Source organism: Orbicella franksi, chromosome 15 (genome assembly GCF_964199315.1).
Source record: "Orbicella franksi chromosome 15, jaOrbFran1.1, whole genome shotgun sequence".
Taxonomy (NCBI): Eukaryota; Metazoa; Cnidaria; class Anthozoa; order Scleractinia; family Merulinidae; genus Orbicella; species Orbicella franksi.
Genome location: NC_138159.1, coordinates 20,532,847 through 20,550,392, shown reverse-complemented (window position 1 = coordinate 20,550,392; position 17,546 = coordinate 20,532,847). Strand labels below are relative to the sequence as shown.

At 37.5% G+C, this 17,546-nt stretch overlaps 1 protein-coding gene across 4 annotated transcripts in view; it reads right to left on the bottom strand.

Moving 5' to 3' along the window:
- The window catches only part of LOC145470799 (tensin-3-like), a 52,328-nt gene extending 34,809 nt beyond the window's left edge, over positions 1-17,519 (bottom strand). For 2 of the 4 annotated variants that reach the window (XM_081454641.1, XM_081454642.1), the window contains exons 1-20: positions 17,187-17,519; positions 12,334-12,448; positions 11,541-11,578; positions 10,293-10,349; positions 9,878-9,916; positions 9,452-9,510; positions 9,239-9,306; positions 8,969-9,066; positions 8,552-8,602; positions 7,775-7,830; positions 7,325-7,391; positions 6,895-6,959; positions 6,341-6,424; positions 6,031-6,084; positions 5,573-5,631; positions 4,830-4,890; positions 4,536-4,608; positions 4,094-4,223; positions 3,286-3,351; positions 2,318-2,473 (exon numbers count right to left, since the gene is read on the bottom strand). In XM_081454641.1, the coding sequence (XP_081310767.1) occupies positions 2,318-2,473; positions 3,286-3,351; positions 4,094-4,223; positions 4,536-4,608; positions 4,830-4,890; positions 5,573-5,631; positions 6,031-6,084; positions 6,341-6,424; positions 6,895-6,959; positions 7,325-7,391; positions 7,775-7,830; positions 8,552-8,602; positions 8,969-9,066; positions 9,239-9,306; positions 9,452-9,510; positions 9,878-9,916; positions 10,293-10,349; positions 11,541-11,578; positions 12,334-12,448; positions 17,187-17,381 (1,591 nt within the window). In that variant the 5' untranslated portion in view covers positions 17,382-17,519. Of the gene's footprint in view, positions 1-2,317; positions 2,474-3,285; positions 3,352-4,093; positions 4,224-4,535; positions 4,609-4,829; positions 4,891-5,572; positions 5,632-6,030; positions 6,085-6,340; positions 6,425-6,894; positions 6,960-7,324; positions 7,392-7,774; positions 7,831-8,551; positions 8,603-8,968; positions 9,067-9,238; positions 9,307-9,451; positions 9,511-9,877; positions 9,917-10,292; positions 10,350-11,540; positions 11,579-12,333; positions 12,449-12,642; positions 15,343-17,186 lie in introns of those variants that run through there. The other 2 variants (XM_081454644.1, XM_081454643.1) reach the window with 2 other exon arrangements.
- Between the last annotated feature and the right edge of the window lie 27 nt (positions 17,520-17,546).

Below are 17,546 nucleotides of genomic sequence, written 5' to 3'. Positions count from 1 at the left end.
TTAAAGGAGCTACGTCATGGTTTGGCATCTTGAAAAGTTTAGCCTAAATTTTTCAAGTTCGTCGTTTGTAATCCGTGTTAATCTTTTCCATCCTTCACCATACTTGTTCCTTTATGGTTTATTATTACCGCTTTGGTGTTTCTCTATCTGAGTAAACTACTATTTTCAGGTTTTAAGGTAATTTTGTTCGTGAACCAAAATAACTCGTAATGCTGTGACTGAGCTCCTTTTATCCGGTTAAAGACTTTACAGTGTAGTTAGCGATACTTTAAGTTACCAGCTACGAGACCTGAGTTCTCAGTTACTTTAAAGTTACCCAGTTAATGCCATTGAGAGACTTTCAATAAAGTAATCAAATCATTACAAATAAAAATAATCGCAATGAAAAATAAACTCGGTGGTTATAGTGACATGTACTAAGCTTTGTACTTTTGTATCAAAATGGTTCTTTTTCAAGCTCAAATCCCAGACAGGAAATTCAAAACAAAATTGATTTCAACAAAAAATAACAATTTTTTTTCACGTATAAACGAGTAAACAGATTCGAAATGAAAAGATGGCAACAACCAATAATAAGTAAAAACATATTTTTGTTAACAAAAAAAAGGTTACTTAGTTAAAAACACGTGACACATGATAACCTTTCTAGAAAAATGAATAGTTAATGGTTGCAGATCATGGTTGGTTGTTCGCTGAGCAAAGCTGATGAAGCAAGCTGTTACTTTACCAGATTAATAATTAATTAATAGCCGTGAACATTTGAGCATTCGAGTGATAAACAATGAACACAAATGAATGCAAAAGTGTGCGGGCAAATTACACCAAGAAATTGCACGAAAAGGTTAAGTAAAGTTTGATCTTTCAAACTGCCACTTTACCCTCTAACCAGATCAAGCTAAGCTAATGTTTTGTCGCGCTTTTCGCCTCCATCAACGTAAAAACCGCCACCTGTGATAAAGGGCCAACGATCAAAACGTCCGATGCTTTAACTCAAAATGCCGCTTAAGTTTACAATGCCATGTTAGTAACAAACAATGCATTAACAACTACAAATCTAACCCAAGCAAAGCTGGCGGAGCCAAATCGTTTCTTTTCTAAGAAACATCTACTTGTGTAGACAAATTGAAAGACACTGTAATATTACAAACGCTAAACAACTGAAGTGAAGCCCAATCTAGTGCCGTGTTCACAGTGCAAAGGAAAATAAAGTTCTTCGCAGATGGGCTGCTAGATTTTATGAATTTTAGCGCCCGAGAAAACATTCTAACATCAACTCATAACCTTGGTTGGTACGTTCGTGTGACTGAGTGGCTGGCTGACAAATGAACCCCACAAACTCCAACAAATAACCCCACATAAATAGAGATAAGCATTTTTGCGAAATTCAACACCCATCCATGTATCATAAAATATCTGTACAACCAAGGTAAATTCCTAATAATAAATCTCCAATTGTCAATTTATAATAAATGCAGTTTATAACAAAAACCGCGTTAGCGAAATATGCTAAAAACATCTAACTTAATTCGTCATTTTGGCAGAAGAATTCTTGTTAATCTAAAGCAGACAAATACATTGATCTTGAAATATGAGTTATGTCACACCTTTTGGCGAAAGATCGTCTGTTTCTGTGTGGACAAGCAAAATAAGTTATTTCAAACATCTAAGTTAATCGCCTTTTAATACAGAACGTTCAGTCGATCAAAACGAACTCACTTCTTTCATGCGGTAATTGTAACTTTTACGTCTGTGAATGAAGCCGTCAGCTTGTGTGCGGCCATTCAAACGAAAGCTGCTGAGCAGTAAACTTTCATGTACTGAATTTTAAAAGCATGCTCTACAACATTCAATCTGTGGATGAAACCCCAGTGTGTGACTATTCAAATGAAAGCTATTGAGCAGTACTTTCATGTGGTACTGTTTAATGTGCTGCACAAGGTGGTTCTAACTTTCAAGTTTGTGGATGAAACCCTGGTGTATGACCACTCAGATGAAAGCTATCAAGCAGTACTTTCATGTGGTACTGTTTAATGTGCTGCACAAGGTGGTTCTAACTTTTAAGTTTCTGGATGAAAGCCTAGTGTGTGACCATTCAAATGAAAGCTATTGAGCAGTACTTTCATGTGGTACTGTTTACGACGCTTTGCCAAGCGCGTCTAACGTTTACCTCTGATCGAGGATAAAATCTCACTGTGTGATGACTTAAATAAGAGCTGTTGAGTAGTGGTACTCTCTGGTATTTAATATGTGTTATTTTACAAAATATATTAACCTTTATTTTAGTTTTGAGCCTAACAGTACCATGAGGAGGTTTTACCTGCTCCTGTTCTGCTCCCATCAAGTGGCGATGCGCATGCGCTATCTTCAGGGCTCTCGTACCAGTTATCCAGCGGATACAGGACAGTGTCTGGATTCTCCACAGGTTGTAGTGAGTGGCGTATGATCGAGCGCAGCCTCTCATTATGTTTGATTTCTGAAAGGTGTAACGAAGAATATTGTTGTCATTGTCTGGGAGAGGGATATCCGCTCGAGGAAGACAAAATTACGTATGGGGGTGAAAAGCAAAAGGAGCAGAGGAATAGAGAAAAAAAAAGGAAAATGGGTGTACACAGCAAGGGTAAAGAATTAACTGTACAACAGGGTGTAAAGAGGACTATGGTGGATTGGGAAGAAGAGGAAAGGCATACAAAGAGAAGTATTAGGGGTTGAAGAATGAATTTAAAGTACAATGGGGGAAGGTTTACAGGATATTGTTACAGCTCAATGAGTATAAGAAGGGTTCTTGAATGAATTTAAAACGTGTTGGGTTTGCCATTGCGGTGATTTCGATTCATAGGCCAATCAGTTTGAAATCGAAATCAAGATTTGGCACGCAACCTTTCCCAAATTTCCACCACGTAACATAATTTCTTTTTGACATGTGTGCGTCACAAGCCGCACAAAATTCCACCAAGGTGAAAATAAGAAAAAAAAATGAAGAGATTTCAGGCGTAAGTCCAAAGTATTCTAGAACTGAATTTTATTCGATGCAATATAAATGCCAAGCATAACAAACACATCACGTAATAAACATTTGGCACAAACTCTAAACGCAAGTTTATAGCAAAATTATTCGGGAGAGGTTTTGCAGTTGGATGGGGTGTGTGGCGGGGGGGGGGGGAAGGGGGGGAAGGGGGATAATCTCAGAAAAATTAGGTGGGGGTGTGCACTCGCTTCTCAAAACCCTCACCCTATTTAGGACCAATATCACGATTTTCTCTAGTTGTACCGTGGAAAATACCTTACCTGACACAAAGTTCCCAGTAGCAGAAAAGACGAACTCCACTTTACATTCATCAGGAAATCTTCTGTCTGTAGGGTAAATTGCACACAGAATAGTAAGGCGTGAAAGTTAAAAGTCAAACGTTGGCAACTACTGAATCTACTTACTGATTGTGTGATATTCTGATGATGCTGAATCTAAGGCCCCGTCCATATTGTGCCAGAGAAATTTGAAAACACAGCTTTCGTTCTACGGTTAAGCCTTTCGTCCACACCAATTCGTCACGAAAACGGAGCTTTCCGAAAACGCCCTTGAAACCGGAGGAATTTGTAACCACCAGCTCTTCGTTTTCGTGTGGACGTGAAACATATTGAAAGCGGAGCCTTTCGAAAATGATGGCGTCACGATAACCATGCGATTTCCCTGAAAGAGTTTTCCTGGAACGCAAATCCAAAATGACCGGTGATTGTTGCGTTTTTAAATTCCTCCAGCGTAGTGTGGACAGGGTCTAAGAATCTTGGTGTTACAGCAGGACGTTCTTTAGCAATGAAGGAATGTTTCACGCACATCAAAAATTATTCTACTGCAAAGAATCTACAGTAGAACATATTAAAGAAATGCCTTAGAATAGAGATATAAAGATCACCAACTTTGTACTAGCTTTTTCCATTGCTTTTCCAGTAAAAAATCAAATTAAATTTGAGGTCGCTACTTCCGAAGGGTCACTACTTTTGGGATTTGCTAACAACCGCGCAAATGTTATCGCTATATTCGGGACTTCACGGTGTTTCATCTATTCGTAACACATTTGATCTTCCGTGGAGGACAAACCTTTGCAAGCGTCATCCAGTTCTGTCTTGTCTAACACTAGGCCACGGTCTTTAATTGCACCTGTGTGGAATTGACATCTAAATATGATATCACGGCCAGATGACAGCGTGTTCTTGTGATAACACTTGATCTGTGAAAAGAGATCACTACATAAAATTCAAACTGTTCAGTCACTTAAATACAAATGCAGGTATACAAAGTAAACGTTAGGTCTCACAAACTCGTGAAAAGCGAGTTATAAATTATATTCTCATCTAGAGAATTGAAGTTACAAACGACCTGCACGTCCACAAAAGTTTAAATTCAAATTTCAATTCAGTTAAATTTAAATGAATCCTAATGTAAACTGGTAGAGCTCAATATATATATTTTTTTGTCATTCCAAACACTGCTTGTTCAAACGGCTAGAAAAAGCTGAAGCCTGAGCTAAAAATGAAATTACCAGAACGTCTCCATGAAGTATCAGCCCTCCTTCAATGGTGATGCAAACTCTCTCCATATCTTGTGTTACATGGCTGAAATCAATACAAACCCGGCCCGCAGATTAGAAACGTTGCAGCAATGCAATGAGACTCGTATTGTACTGTGCTTTTTTAACAGAAATGAAGGAAATATTTCCAGCATTTGTAAATTTAATAAAGTTTTGAGCAAAAACGTCTTCTTCGTCAACATCGACTTTAAAAGGCACAATTTGACGTTAAAAGATTAATGATGGAGTGTGTAGAGCAGTACTTACAAAACTCCTGACGTATAAATGAGTTTGAGTCCATCATACACCCGTAAGAATGGCTTACAACCTAAATACAATAAAAAAAAGTTTCAATATGAGTATATACCGCTTGTTCAAATGACCAATATACCTCATTACTCCTGTTTATTTTCAAGTAAAAGAACTTAGAGACGCAATGATCTTGTAATAGAAAGTTTAAGAAAAACCACAACCGCAACGGGAACGTCGCTATACAAAAGGTCTAATGAACAGAACAATGGCTATGCACGTGCGTTATAATATTCTTGGTTCATTTCTTTGTCTTCCTCTGCAAAAAAAAAAAAAAAAAAGTGAAATGTCCAAATTCTGCGTTGTCTGGAGAGTGTTAACCATAACGACCAATTTTTTTAGATGTCTATTTCGAATTTTTTACTGGGTTCCATACTCAGTTTCGAGATAGTTTTGACAGAGAGAAACAAACTAAATAACTTAAGAGTATCGCGAGATTCGTAGGTAAAATATAAATTCATTTTTTAATCAACGTTGTCCTCGGCGTCGCCGTCGTAGTTATTTAACCTCCCTAGTCTAACTGGCGAGTTAAGCATAAACTTTTTTGCCTTCAGGTTGTTCAAAAACCTCGGATGCGTTACGTTCTTGGGTAACACGTTAACCTAACAGGACCTCACTCCATCCAGGTCTAGAAATGAGCAGCAACAATTTGCTAGGAAACATCAGTCATGCTTGTTCAAAAAACAACTTGACTCTCTTACCATCTCGAGTATCAAAACTGGGAATTCCATGGATAATAACATGATGAAGAAATATAGGGCTGAAAGAAAGAGGTGAAACACAATTGTAGAGGGTCTCAGATGTAAAGAAAGACCACCGTAGGACCTTTTTGCCAGGGTGTATTCTACTGCTTATCATGAAGCGCAAAACTGTGTACAGTGAAACCTCTGTTAAGCGGACCCCCAAATAAGTGGACACCCTCTATTAAGCGGACACCGCACTGAATTGACAACGTGAGCTGGCTCCCTTGATGCCCCAGGATCTGAGTGATCTTGAATCACAGATCCTGATCCAGATCACCCCAAAGGAATGCACCCTAAGAGGAGACCATTCACTGACAACTGTTATGGATTATTGATTCCTAGTAGGGTGTGGATGAAATTGTTATTAATAGTCATTGGTCAGGAGTTTCCTGATAAAATAAATTTAAAAAACTTACTCTGTGTTGAGTTTGACCTTTCCATCGAGGTAATCACTGAAATAGTGCACGTATCTGACAACAATAACAATCAGTATATTGATCAGTATATTACAACAATTTAACATTATAGCTCTAACTTGAAATGGGAAATATCCTGTCCACAAAGCAAACTATGCACAAACTTAATCCTCGTGAAGAAAATGTCTCAAATTATGATCAAAACTTTCTCAAGAAGTACCGTATATGAACTATACAGAGTTCAGTAACGAGAATTTGTACACTGAAATCAGGGCTTATGGATTATTTAATATGTGATTTACTAGCAAACCTTCTCTGTGATGGTTGTGTGACTCCTCCCAAACTGTCATCATAGAATCTTTTCATGGCAAACCAGTCAAGGGCAGCTTGAGGACTTCATGTCAAACAAAGAACCATAATTTACTTTGATATAAAATATCGGACAATGAAACAAGTAATGTGCAAAAATGAATAAAGAAACCCCAGCCCAAAACTTTCATGGAGGTCTACCAGATATGGACTGAAGCTACAAGCACTGCTTGCCAGAAGAACAACTATAGATTAATCAGTGTCAAATCTCTCAGATGTTGAGGATGAAAAATAGCAATTTCATCTAATTGTGTAGGGTTTCTTTACACTTTTTTTGGCTCACTTTTAAGCAAAATTATTTGATAAATGTGCTTACAGTTGAAACATTGAAAACTCAAATGGCTACAGAAAGATTGATCAACTGATCTTTTAACTCTTAGGTCAACATGGGAGTATTTTGGTCAATGACGGAATATCGTATCTTTCAACCTGACACAAACAAAGAAGAGATTGAAATACTTCTCTACATAACCTGTAAAATTGTCCAGTCCCTACCTGGAGCATATCTTGCTGAAATGCATGTACGCTGCAATGACGACACCAGTCCGACCTTTCCCTCCCTGAAACAATTGCAAGCAAATTAAAACAGCACTTCTTCTCGATGATTGCCATACAATTCTTTTTAAAAAAGTGCTGAAAATTTGGCAAAACATCGATGCAATATTCTTTAAATACTGTTTTTTTTAGGACGGAAAGCTGAAAGCTGCAAGGAGGCAAAAACTAGAAAAGAAAGAGGATACCTATCATAGCAAGGGGAGAACCAACAACAAGCTTAATGCTAGGTTAAAATGAAGCTCATTGCACAATATCGAGATTGGCAAGCTAAGGGTCAAGATCTTGCCCAACAGTGGCAATTGTACTGTCCAAAGTGAAATCTGCAAAAACTCTAAATGTAGATTTTAAAAAATTGTTTAAAACAACAAACCTTGCAATGGACAACAACTACATGGTTAGGGTCACTCTTGAGCCATGAATCAATTGATTTAATTATGCTGCAAAACAAAACAACAACAAGAACTGAGACTTTTAGTCACAAGAAAATCATATTTAGAGACTAAACTTCTTTAAAAAAAAATCAAAATTTAGTTATCTTTTATGTAGTGTAAACAGCACTGCCTGTAGTCTAACTGCTTATTTTATTTTAAAAATATTTCAGCAGGACAGTCACATAGAAGTGTCAAAGTTAGTAAATCTACTGTGAAAAAGAGGGTTGCAAATCAACATGATTCTAGTAATGGAACAGAGTTTGAAGGTTTTGCTTGGGCTAGCAGCAGAGGTATTTTGAAAAATTAATTCTGAAATAACCCCACAAAGGCTTAAAACTTTGCATCTGTGCACCACAAGAAGTTAGGAAAACACATCAATTGTATCTTACCTACACAGTCTCTCTAGCGGTGGAGCCAAGTGGTCTGGCCAACCAAAATCTAACACCTGTACCACAATAAAACAGCTCATGAATCACTCTATGTACATGTACCTCTTCAATCGTGCTGTGTCAGCTTTTTATGTAGGATTGAACATAATTATTGACAAGTTAGGCCATCGGTAAATCCTAAACTGATGCTAATGATGACTATCTACAGCTAAAATTCCTCTATTACATGAATGTCATAGGATGGGTAGGAGAAGGGTATAGATGCTAACTCGATACAGTCAAGCCACCTATGGACACCTTCACCATTCATGCCTACACTCATAAGAAGTGCCATCCTGTCCATGCAGTCAGTAAGTTAAGGACAGTTGATCACGACTGACTGAGCAGACCAGCTCAGAGTTCCCACTAGTTTTGATAGTTAAAGGTCCTTGGGACCCCCAGTTCCAAAGAGTTGGGGGTTCTTTTTACTTTTCAGGGGTCCTTTGCCTATTACTAAAATTTTTGGAACTTTTTTCAAACGTCATTGCCAAAAAACTGTGCGTCCTTTTCATTTTTTGTGTGTATAAGACACACACCTGTACATTAATGGGAACTCTGCTGGCTATAATTAAATCAATCAATCAATCAATCCAACTTAATTCATTTGTCAGAGTACATGTATATAAGAAAATATCTGACCAGAGGCAGACATACAGATCACACAGCCAATCATCTTCATTTTTTTTGGAAAATTTAAACAACATACTATTTATCAGTAAATGAACTCAATCACTCTACCTGGTGATTTAGTTTGGATATGTCATATCTTCTTTCAGATAAATTAAAAACCTGAAACACACAAAAGATAACAGTGCGGTAAAATGATAAATTAAACTGTAGACATATATTACATAGTATGCATTGTCAGAGGGACTGTACTATAAATTTATGAAGACTAAGCTTGATTTACCATTACATGCACACCTCCCCAAACCCTGTTTGAATCAGGGTATCCAGTCGAGAGTGGCTGGCTAACACCCCGCAAATAAATTTCAGACCAAAGGAACTAGCTTATGCAACCTCCAACCTTGTCCGATCAGTTCTTAGGAGACAAAAGTCAGTTCCAGGCATACATGGGAAATACCTCATTGTCCCAGCTGTCTAGCAAGCTACCCCTCATCCCCTCCCATGTCCCAGATGGGTATCACATCTTACCATGTACTTATCCTGATGGTTTGTCTGCAGCATCTTCGCCACTTCTCTCAGGTTATTTCTGTAAGTTGTTTCCAGACCAGATCCAGGAAATGACATTGCTGCATTCCAAAAACAATCGCCAATAATTAGAAACAGTAACAATATGTTGACGAAATCAAATTTCACTTGAGGCTGGGAATATTTTCATTGCTATTTTCGCAACATTTTCTTGATAAATTATGTCAGCAAAGTGCTTGGAAAAAAGTTCTTTTATGTCAAATTCAGTCATACCGATTATCCTGTCTGTGATATAGGTCAAGTCAAGATCAAACTGCTCATCCACATGCCGCACTCTGTTCCTAAAGAAGGACAATGATGTGAAACACAAACGTTGTAAGTGGAACATGATTGATGGGAACACTTTTACCTAATATAATTATTCTTTGAAAAAAATTCTTAGTTTCAAAAAAATTATAATTTTACTGAAAAAAACAGAGATGGTACCTTGAGACTCTGTGTCGAAAAATGTTTGTGACAAGGTTTTTGGGTGATGATGTCACTCGCTGAAAAAATAAACAAATACCCATATTTTTAGGTGTTTGAACTACAGTAGCTTTTACTTAGTAATTAAATAACACCACCACTTGTCCTGTAGCAGCTTCTAAATCTAAGTACAGGTAACTACAGGTATGTATGGTATCCAGTAATCAAATCTTACAATTATTTTTGTACTTGTCTGTAGAAAATTTACAGGTAAATATACGCCAAGCAAAAATATAAAGCTGTCTCATCTATAACTTTGTCTCTGTGTTATTGGGCTCATCTTAAATTGTTAAAAACAACCTGTCACAAATAACTTCACTTTTGACACATATGTTTCAACGATACTCTTTGATTACCTGAAGATCGCACATTGAATTACATACTTACAGTTTTCCTAACACCACCAACTTCATCATCGGGTAGAGTCTAGAAGGTGACAGAAAAAAATAACATATTGGGGGATCATGAACATGGTGCTTTGTGCTATTAAAGCAATAAATTAAGCAGGCACAAGCCACTGCCACTATTATCAATTGTTTTTAATCATATCTGCAATCGTTTCACTAATCATGCACCAATCACCCCTAACTGAACTCTCTATGGAGCATACCATAATCCATAGATAATAATTATGTAAAAGTATATTGAGCACAAATGAAAACTGTCTGTCATGAGTTAGGATTACTTTTAAGAAATGCAGCTATTTTTTATTGATTTTTTATTTTAGGAATATTTTGCAGGCTTTTGATAAAGCATTTAGTGTATGGGCACTGGCTGTGAAGGGATAAAAGTCATTAAAAACCTTGTATCTATCATGTGTTGAGTTGACAGAACCCTGCTGCAAACACTGCCCTCGGACCTGCAGAAAAAATCATGTACATCAAAAATAAATTAACTGTGATGTACTTGATCAGTTTTGTTGTTACTTATTAACTGAGACTGAGGTCTTCACAGTAAAATCTCCCTAGCTGCATTGACTGAGTGATACCGAGATCAATACAGCAAGGCTAGGGTTTGAGATTTTCCCATAAAGACCGAATTTGAGGTTAACAAGCTGTTTATTATATGGCTTTTTGGTTTTTTTGCATGCCCACAATCTGCCAGTGGACATGACGGGTAAATAATGCCCTAGAATTAGCCAATCAGAGTGCATGTTATATCGACTACAAACACAGATCATATAATAATGCAGATTATCCCCTCCCACACCCTTCTCTACCCCAGGTTTATGTGTTGCATGTTTATGGACATTGACTGCATTTCAGCCCATTAACACTGAATAGGACTTATCCAATATCCAGTCATCTTAGTTATCTCATGCTTTGTCAACAATCTATAGAATTATACACATGCACCTGGGACAGGGGGAGATGGACACTGTGAGTGAAATGTTGATGACAGGCTTCAGTTCTCTTCTAACTTGTAAACTTGTCTGATACAGCAAACATATTATTCTACAAATTCTAGGGCACTTGCACCCTCCCACTCATAAAAATGAAAGCACTACTGTATACGAGACATCAGGCTTTCAGAGATCTGACAGCAAAATGGTTCAAGTCCTACTCTCCACCCTTGTATTCTGCTGCAGGTAAACCACTGTGTGCCTTTTTGCCCTGGCCCCAGTTGATGAAAGTGCGGATAACGCTATCCTCCGGATAAATCATAAATCACTATCTAGTGGATAAATGTTGACAAAACAGACAACGCTATCCACAGGATAGTGACTTATCCAGCAGATACATGTAGTGTTACCCAAACTTTGAACTACCAAGGCTAGGTCTGTAAATGAATACCTGGCAAACCAGCAATAGACTACTTCTCATAATTTCACATCCAGTGCATGCAGTAGAAATGTCGAAACCTCTGTCTACTGCTGGCTTATTGACAGGCCCAGCCAGCTTGTCTGGCCTTTGCACCTCCAAAGTTACCCTACAGAAGTGGACGTTAGTTGCAGTTGTGGGAGCAAGTTCAAGAAGACTGCATCCCTCTACTGCACCTAATTTACTTCCTATACACTACAACATGGGAACAAAGTAAAACTGATCTTTACCATCCTCTCGCACTTGTCATGACAGTGGTAATTGCAAACTACAAGTAAAGAAAATGAAATCAACATGTAATCAACATGGTAGTCAGAATGAATTTTTCACTGCCCAAGGGTTGGAGGAGAACACCTAAGAACAAAGTTCATTACAGACTAAGTTTAAAGTGCAATGAAAAGCTCAAATTGTAATTAGTTTTCTGGCCAAGTTTTAACAAGGTCTGACAATGTGATGACATTTATTTTTCACCAATGGAGTTTGAAATAAAAAGGATTGATTTTAGATCAAGTGAAACAGAAATCAGCTTGGAAACAGAGAGGAGTACAAAGTACCGGAGTACAACAAAGCCAAATTATGTAATTTATAGTAAATGACTGAAAAACGTGCTGACCGTTATATCCCAGGGAAGTAAGTTCAAAATAACGGGGAATTCAAAATAGTTCAAATATAGCTGGCTCCAACTGTAAAGTATAACGAAACTACAAATGTATGATCCCATAATTCTGTATTATCCTTTAAAAACAAAAGTTAAATTTCATTTAATGCCAAATCCAATTTAGTCTCTCAAGCAACCCATCAAAATCTCATTAATGCCTATGATTTATTCTAAATAACATACTCCATATTACGAGTATATAAAACAGCATATATATTGCATTGTATCGGCTTACATTTATTTCAACTTGATTTCAAGCATCATGCAAATATATAAACATTGAACAATAACATGCTAAGCAAAAATCTGTTGTGACAAAACGATCAGTGAGAAGAAAGCTAATTGACATCTACATGTACCATTACCTTCACATATTTTGCCCTCACTGTCAATTTCTCCTCCACAAAAACCACATCTCTCCAGCACAGCTAACAGATCAGACTTGAAAACATGATCACATGCGCGTTGATTTCTGCTAACCTGCGAACAACATTAGCTTATATAAGCTTATTAAACGCAATCTAATTAAACTGACTGCACATCTTGTGGAGGAACACAGAAAAATGTTGACCTTGGGCTTGGCCTATCAGGAAGAATATAATAAACCACAGAATCCTTAGAATAGAACTGCTGTGATAATGGCTCTCCAGACTGATAGCAGTTCAAATGTTTACCTTCAACTTAATCAACAGAGTTGTTGCAAAATGGCGCAGAATTTTCAGAGATCCTTTTTTCCTCAAGGCCAGCTTTAATGCATGTAAAATGACTATAGAAGTATTAATTTGAAACAACGTCTCTTCATTCATGAACACAGACATCACATTATTATCACATACAGTGAAAGCTAATCCAGAAATTTAATAGCCTCTAGGAATTCCAAGTCAGATGCCAGCAATATTTCAACATGATTGGATGTCAATTGGGCTTGTTGCTTATCAGCAAAATTGTATTAAATGAGCAGTAAAATGTCATGGGATCTTTGGCATTCTTCTATATCTCTGCAGACTAAAATATCTTTTGATTAAATGTGATGTGTCAAAAATATCCATAGGCCCCACTGAAAGGTTTTTTGGGTTTCACACCTTCCCTTCAAGCCCTCCAGAAATTCCAGTTTTATTAGTATAAATATATATTATTACTTTCCTTTAAATTTTTCAGTTTTTAAAACCCCTAGTAATGATAATAATTTTAACATGGTTTAAGTTTGCAATGAGAGTTGTTATCCAAATCTGATAGTTACAACTAATAATCATTCACAGCGGAATTGATAAACACACATTTTTTGTGCAATTTTTTAGAGAGGAAAGAATGAGGGCTCTTCATATCGACAAGAGTATTTAGGGTTTCAAGTTAATCTTGTACATTATGTGAAGAGCTTTCATGTCATAGTCACCTAAAAAATGTAGAAAAAAGTGTCAAGAGTTCAGGGTTCAAGTGTCATATTTACTGCAGATGTATGGGGATTTCAATAAGATTTTTAACAGGAGGACATCGGGGTATGACATCTGGGCAGAAACTCCAAGCAAGCAAGAGGGTCCAGGGGGCATGCACTCCTGGAAAAGTTCCACACTTGTAGAGATGGGTTAATTCCTGCAATTTGGACCACAAAATCAGCACCACTCAGTTTCCTACAAAAGATCATTGTAGACAACTAAATCTTGCCTCAAATCCTTCATTACAGGTGGATTTACTCATAGTTTTGACATGTTTAACGTGGGCTCTCATGCCGAACATATTTTGCTTTTGCAATGCATCAATGGGCAAATTTGCTCAACCTTGTTCCCAGGGACTCTCCTGCCCTCTCCGAGTGAGAGAGGAGAGACCCTGGAAAAGGCAGGTCACGTGCTTCTTGGAATATTGAGAACATCAGGGAGGGGTCCTCTCTAATCAGAAAATTTGTTGGGCTGAACTTTGTCGAATTCAAAGCATTGCACTGCGACAGCCATTACCCCTGATGCTGAACAGTAGCCTTCAGCCTGCAATTTCAAATAATATTTATTTGAACATTAATCCCAAGGTTAAGCAAGTCTGTCTTGAGAAAATTGACCATGGTGGTGATGTTGTTGCCATCTTACCCACTGGATATATGGAAAGTCAGTCATATTTCATCTTCTTCCTTTGTTGTTTCTCAACAAAAACAACTATGGATGTCAAGCAGCACAAGCTCATCCTGTAGTAATTGTTGTTTCTTCTTTGAATGCGCTCAATCAAATTGATGCAAGAAACATAAGAACGTCTCTAGACAACGGTACAGTATACATGTAGCTTTCTCAAAGTAAAGCTATGGTAGTCTCTGAAGAAAAGCTGGTACACGGAAAGGGAACTTGCTAAACAAGTGCTCAAAACAAGATTTTGTTTCAATTACTTTACTTGTTATAGTGGCACCAATTCTCATGGTAGTCAGAAATTTATTCCAAACTTTACATTTAGACAGTTCAATATGGTTCAGATATCGAGTGATTGTACGCACATAACCTAAAAACCGTTCATTGTTCTTTACCGGCAACTGGCCCTTAGCAACAACCCTGACTCAGCCAACAAGACCAAAGGGAGGGGAGGGGAGAATGAGGAGTGGATATGTTCTGGGTGGGGGAGACTGGGGATAACAACATAAGGACTTAGCTATAGGAGATAGAGGCTCGGAAAGAGTTAAGATTCTCAAGATCACAACATAATGAGCCAACCAGGGACTGGACCAGACATTAGCCACAGTATTTTCTACATTCTAAGGTCAATGTGTTTCTTGGTTTACACTAAAAATATCTAGAAAGTTAAATAAACTAAGGGTTGGTAAAAACCAAAAAAAAATTCAATTTAAGTCCAGAAACAACACTCAGATAAAAGGAACAAATGGGGATCAATGAAGTTTTAGGAAGTATTATCATCCGTTTTCACAGTCAAGTTTCTGGACATTCAAAACAATGTTACCTCTTCTACAAACACTGTAACCGGTTGCCAGGTAATGTCAAGAAACTCATCAGACTTCTTCCTTACTTCAGTCAGTTTGTTTTTATGTATTATCAGATGGCTTATATACATGTTCACTAGACAATTTAGAACCAATGTTGTAAGACCTCTTGTTTTGTATCTCCAGTGAGCATGCAAGCAACCACCAACATATAAGTAAGGCTTACATGTAGTCTGAGTCAGGTCATTGGCCCATACAGCCCAAGCTTATCCCAGTTTCTGTAGCATGAAGAGAGTATTTCTACTAAGAGTAAATCTACTCTCCCCTGGATGGGATGCTAGTCCATAGCAGGGTTACCCCCAGCATTAAATTCTTCAGTATGCATTAAAACCTGGGTGGAGAGAGGCACAGTGAGAGTCAAGTGTCTTGCCCAAGAATTCAACACAATGCCCCCCCCCCCCCCCACCCACCCCCGACCAGGACTCGAACCCAGACTGTTCAATTCACAAACCATGAGGCCACCCTACCTTCACACCAACACGTGGGCCCACCATTTTAGGTGGTTGCCTGAGTAGGGTTTTACGGCATTAAGTAAAGTTGTTAGGTTCCTAAGAACTGGTTTTCACTAGTGACAGAGTCATAATCAGTAGTGTAGCACGATGCAATGTAGTGAAAATTAAACAGATGGAGTCGGAAACAGAACACCCATTCCACTCATGCATGACTCCGTCCCTTATGATTCAGTGAAAACTACATTGTCAGAGTCGGACGCGGAAGCAGAAGAATAAACCATTATGTTCTATTCCCAGGCTTGTGATTGGTTGGTTCTTCCAACTCCAGCAAATCAACTCTAAACGCCATCTTGTAAAGCTGACGTTTTGAGCATTTAGCCCTATGCATTTACTCGGACAACAGGTTAATCCTGGAAACATCATAAATGTATAGTACCATTCCTATTCCAGTGTGTAAGTGTTGTTTAAGTTACATGCAGGAATAGGAATGGTATATAAAAGAAGTTTTCATATATATGAGATGAGTGGATTTGCATAACAGACTGCTTGTCAGACATACTTTTTCCAAGTCAAGCGACAAATTTCTGATCAGTATTACGGTGTATGCCACATATATATATATATCTATTCAGAGTATGAATTTTAAACAGTCAAATTAAATTCATCTTATTTAATTTATCTATTTTATTTATTTTAGATCATTTTAGCATATTTTAGTTTCCATAATTTGTGGCTGTAGCTTTAAGAATGATATACACATAATTATTATAATAAAATATAACTCAGTACATTGGTTTAAATGTAACTTTGTTCTAATTAATTATAACTACATAACGTATCATCACTTCATTAAGTCTTTTTCAGGTACTTATGTTAATGCAAATTTTTTTTGAAAGGACGAGTGCAAATTTTCACATTATCCAATATATTACAAACATTGACCAAATAACAGGAAAAATCCATTCAATAAATAAGCCATTCTTTCAATTTATTTTAACTACAAAACCTTTCAATTTCAACAGCAGAGCAAATGTTTGACATTCATATGCTAATAAGCCTGAAGTGTTTTGGGTTAACTTAATTTGACTGAAAAAGGTTAAATTGCTTCAACATCAGGAAATGGTCAATATCCAGAGCTTCAGCACTCATAAATTAATTAAACGTTAAGTCGATATTTTTGAAAAAGATTATCCAGTTGTTCACTTTTAAAGACTGCGCATCGATTATGATTGTCGTTTTGAATGGTGTACAAATATTTAAAGGCTTCATGTAGAAGTATCCAGTGCCATTCGTGTTAATTTGAGGTTGATCCTGGAGGTTGCAGTATTGGAACCGCACATCCTAAGATTTTGTGCGCGTGCAAATACTTCGGAAGTGAAAAAAATATTCATTAGAAAGTTTCTGTGGTCCCCAATCTGGCCTAACCAAATCAACAGATGTTTATTTTGACTTTTGGTACAAGATTATGAATGAATGACATTTAGAAGTGACAGTAAGCCATGTTTTCGACAGTCTTAACTTAAATTTGCTACGCTGTAAAATTCAGCCCCCATACGGTCAAATAAAGCGTATTTGTACTGTTTGAGTTAGCTGTAGATATTTCGCTCGTAGATCTCTTTTACGGGGAAAATAAGCGGTGTTGGGGCCGTATTTAACGCAAAATGAACTCTACAAAAAGTCAATATTTATCACGCTTTTGGAGGCAAACCCGCTGTGAAATACCTCAAACAATTGGGAAGAAATGACGTATACAAACTTATTTCAAACAGCACACTGTCTAAGCGACTAAAACACAAACCTGAGGAGTATGATTCGATGGCAAATCATCTGGGATATCCTCATAGTCATTTGAAACGCGTTCAGCTGTGCTGGTTGACACGTTTGGCGAATGAAACTTCACCCAGTGTCCTTGAAGCTTCGAAGGGCTCGGAAAGTCCACCAAACATGCTGGGCAAATGAAGCCTTCGAGAGCCGTAGTAGCAGCTTTGTTCATCCCATTCAAAACACTGTTAAATAATCGATAAATGGAGCTATAAACGCAAAACAAACACTGATAATTTGCTCGAACTTAGCGCGTACAGGCATCTGTTTTATGTGCCCGTGTGGGTTTGCGAGCCTATAAATATTAATGACGTATCAGAGATCAATGACATTCCTC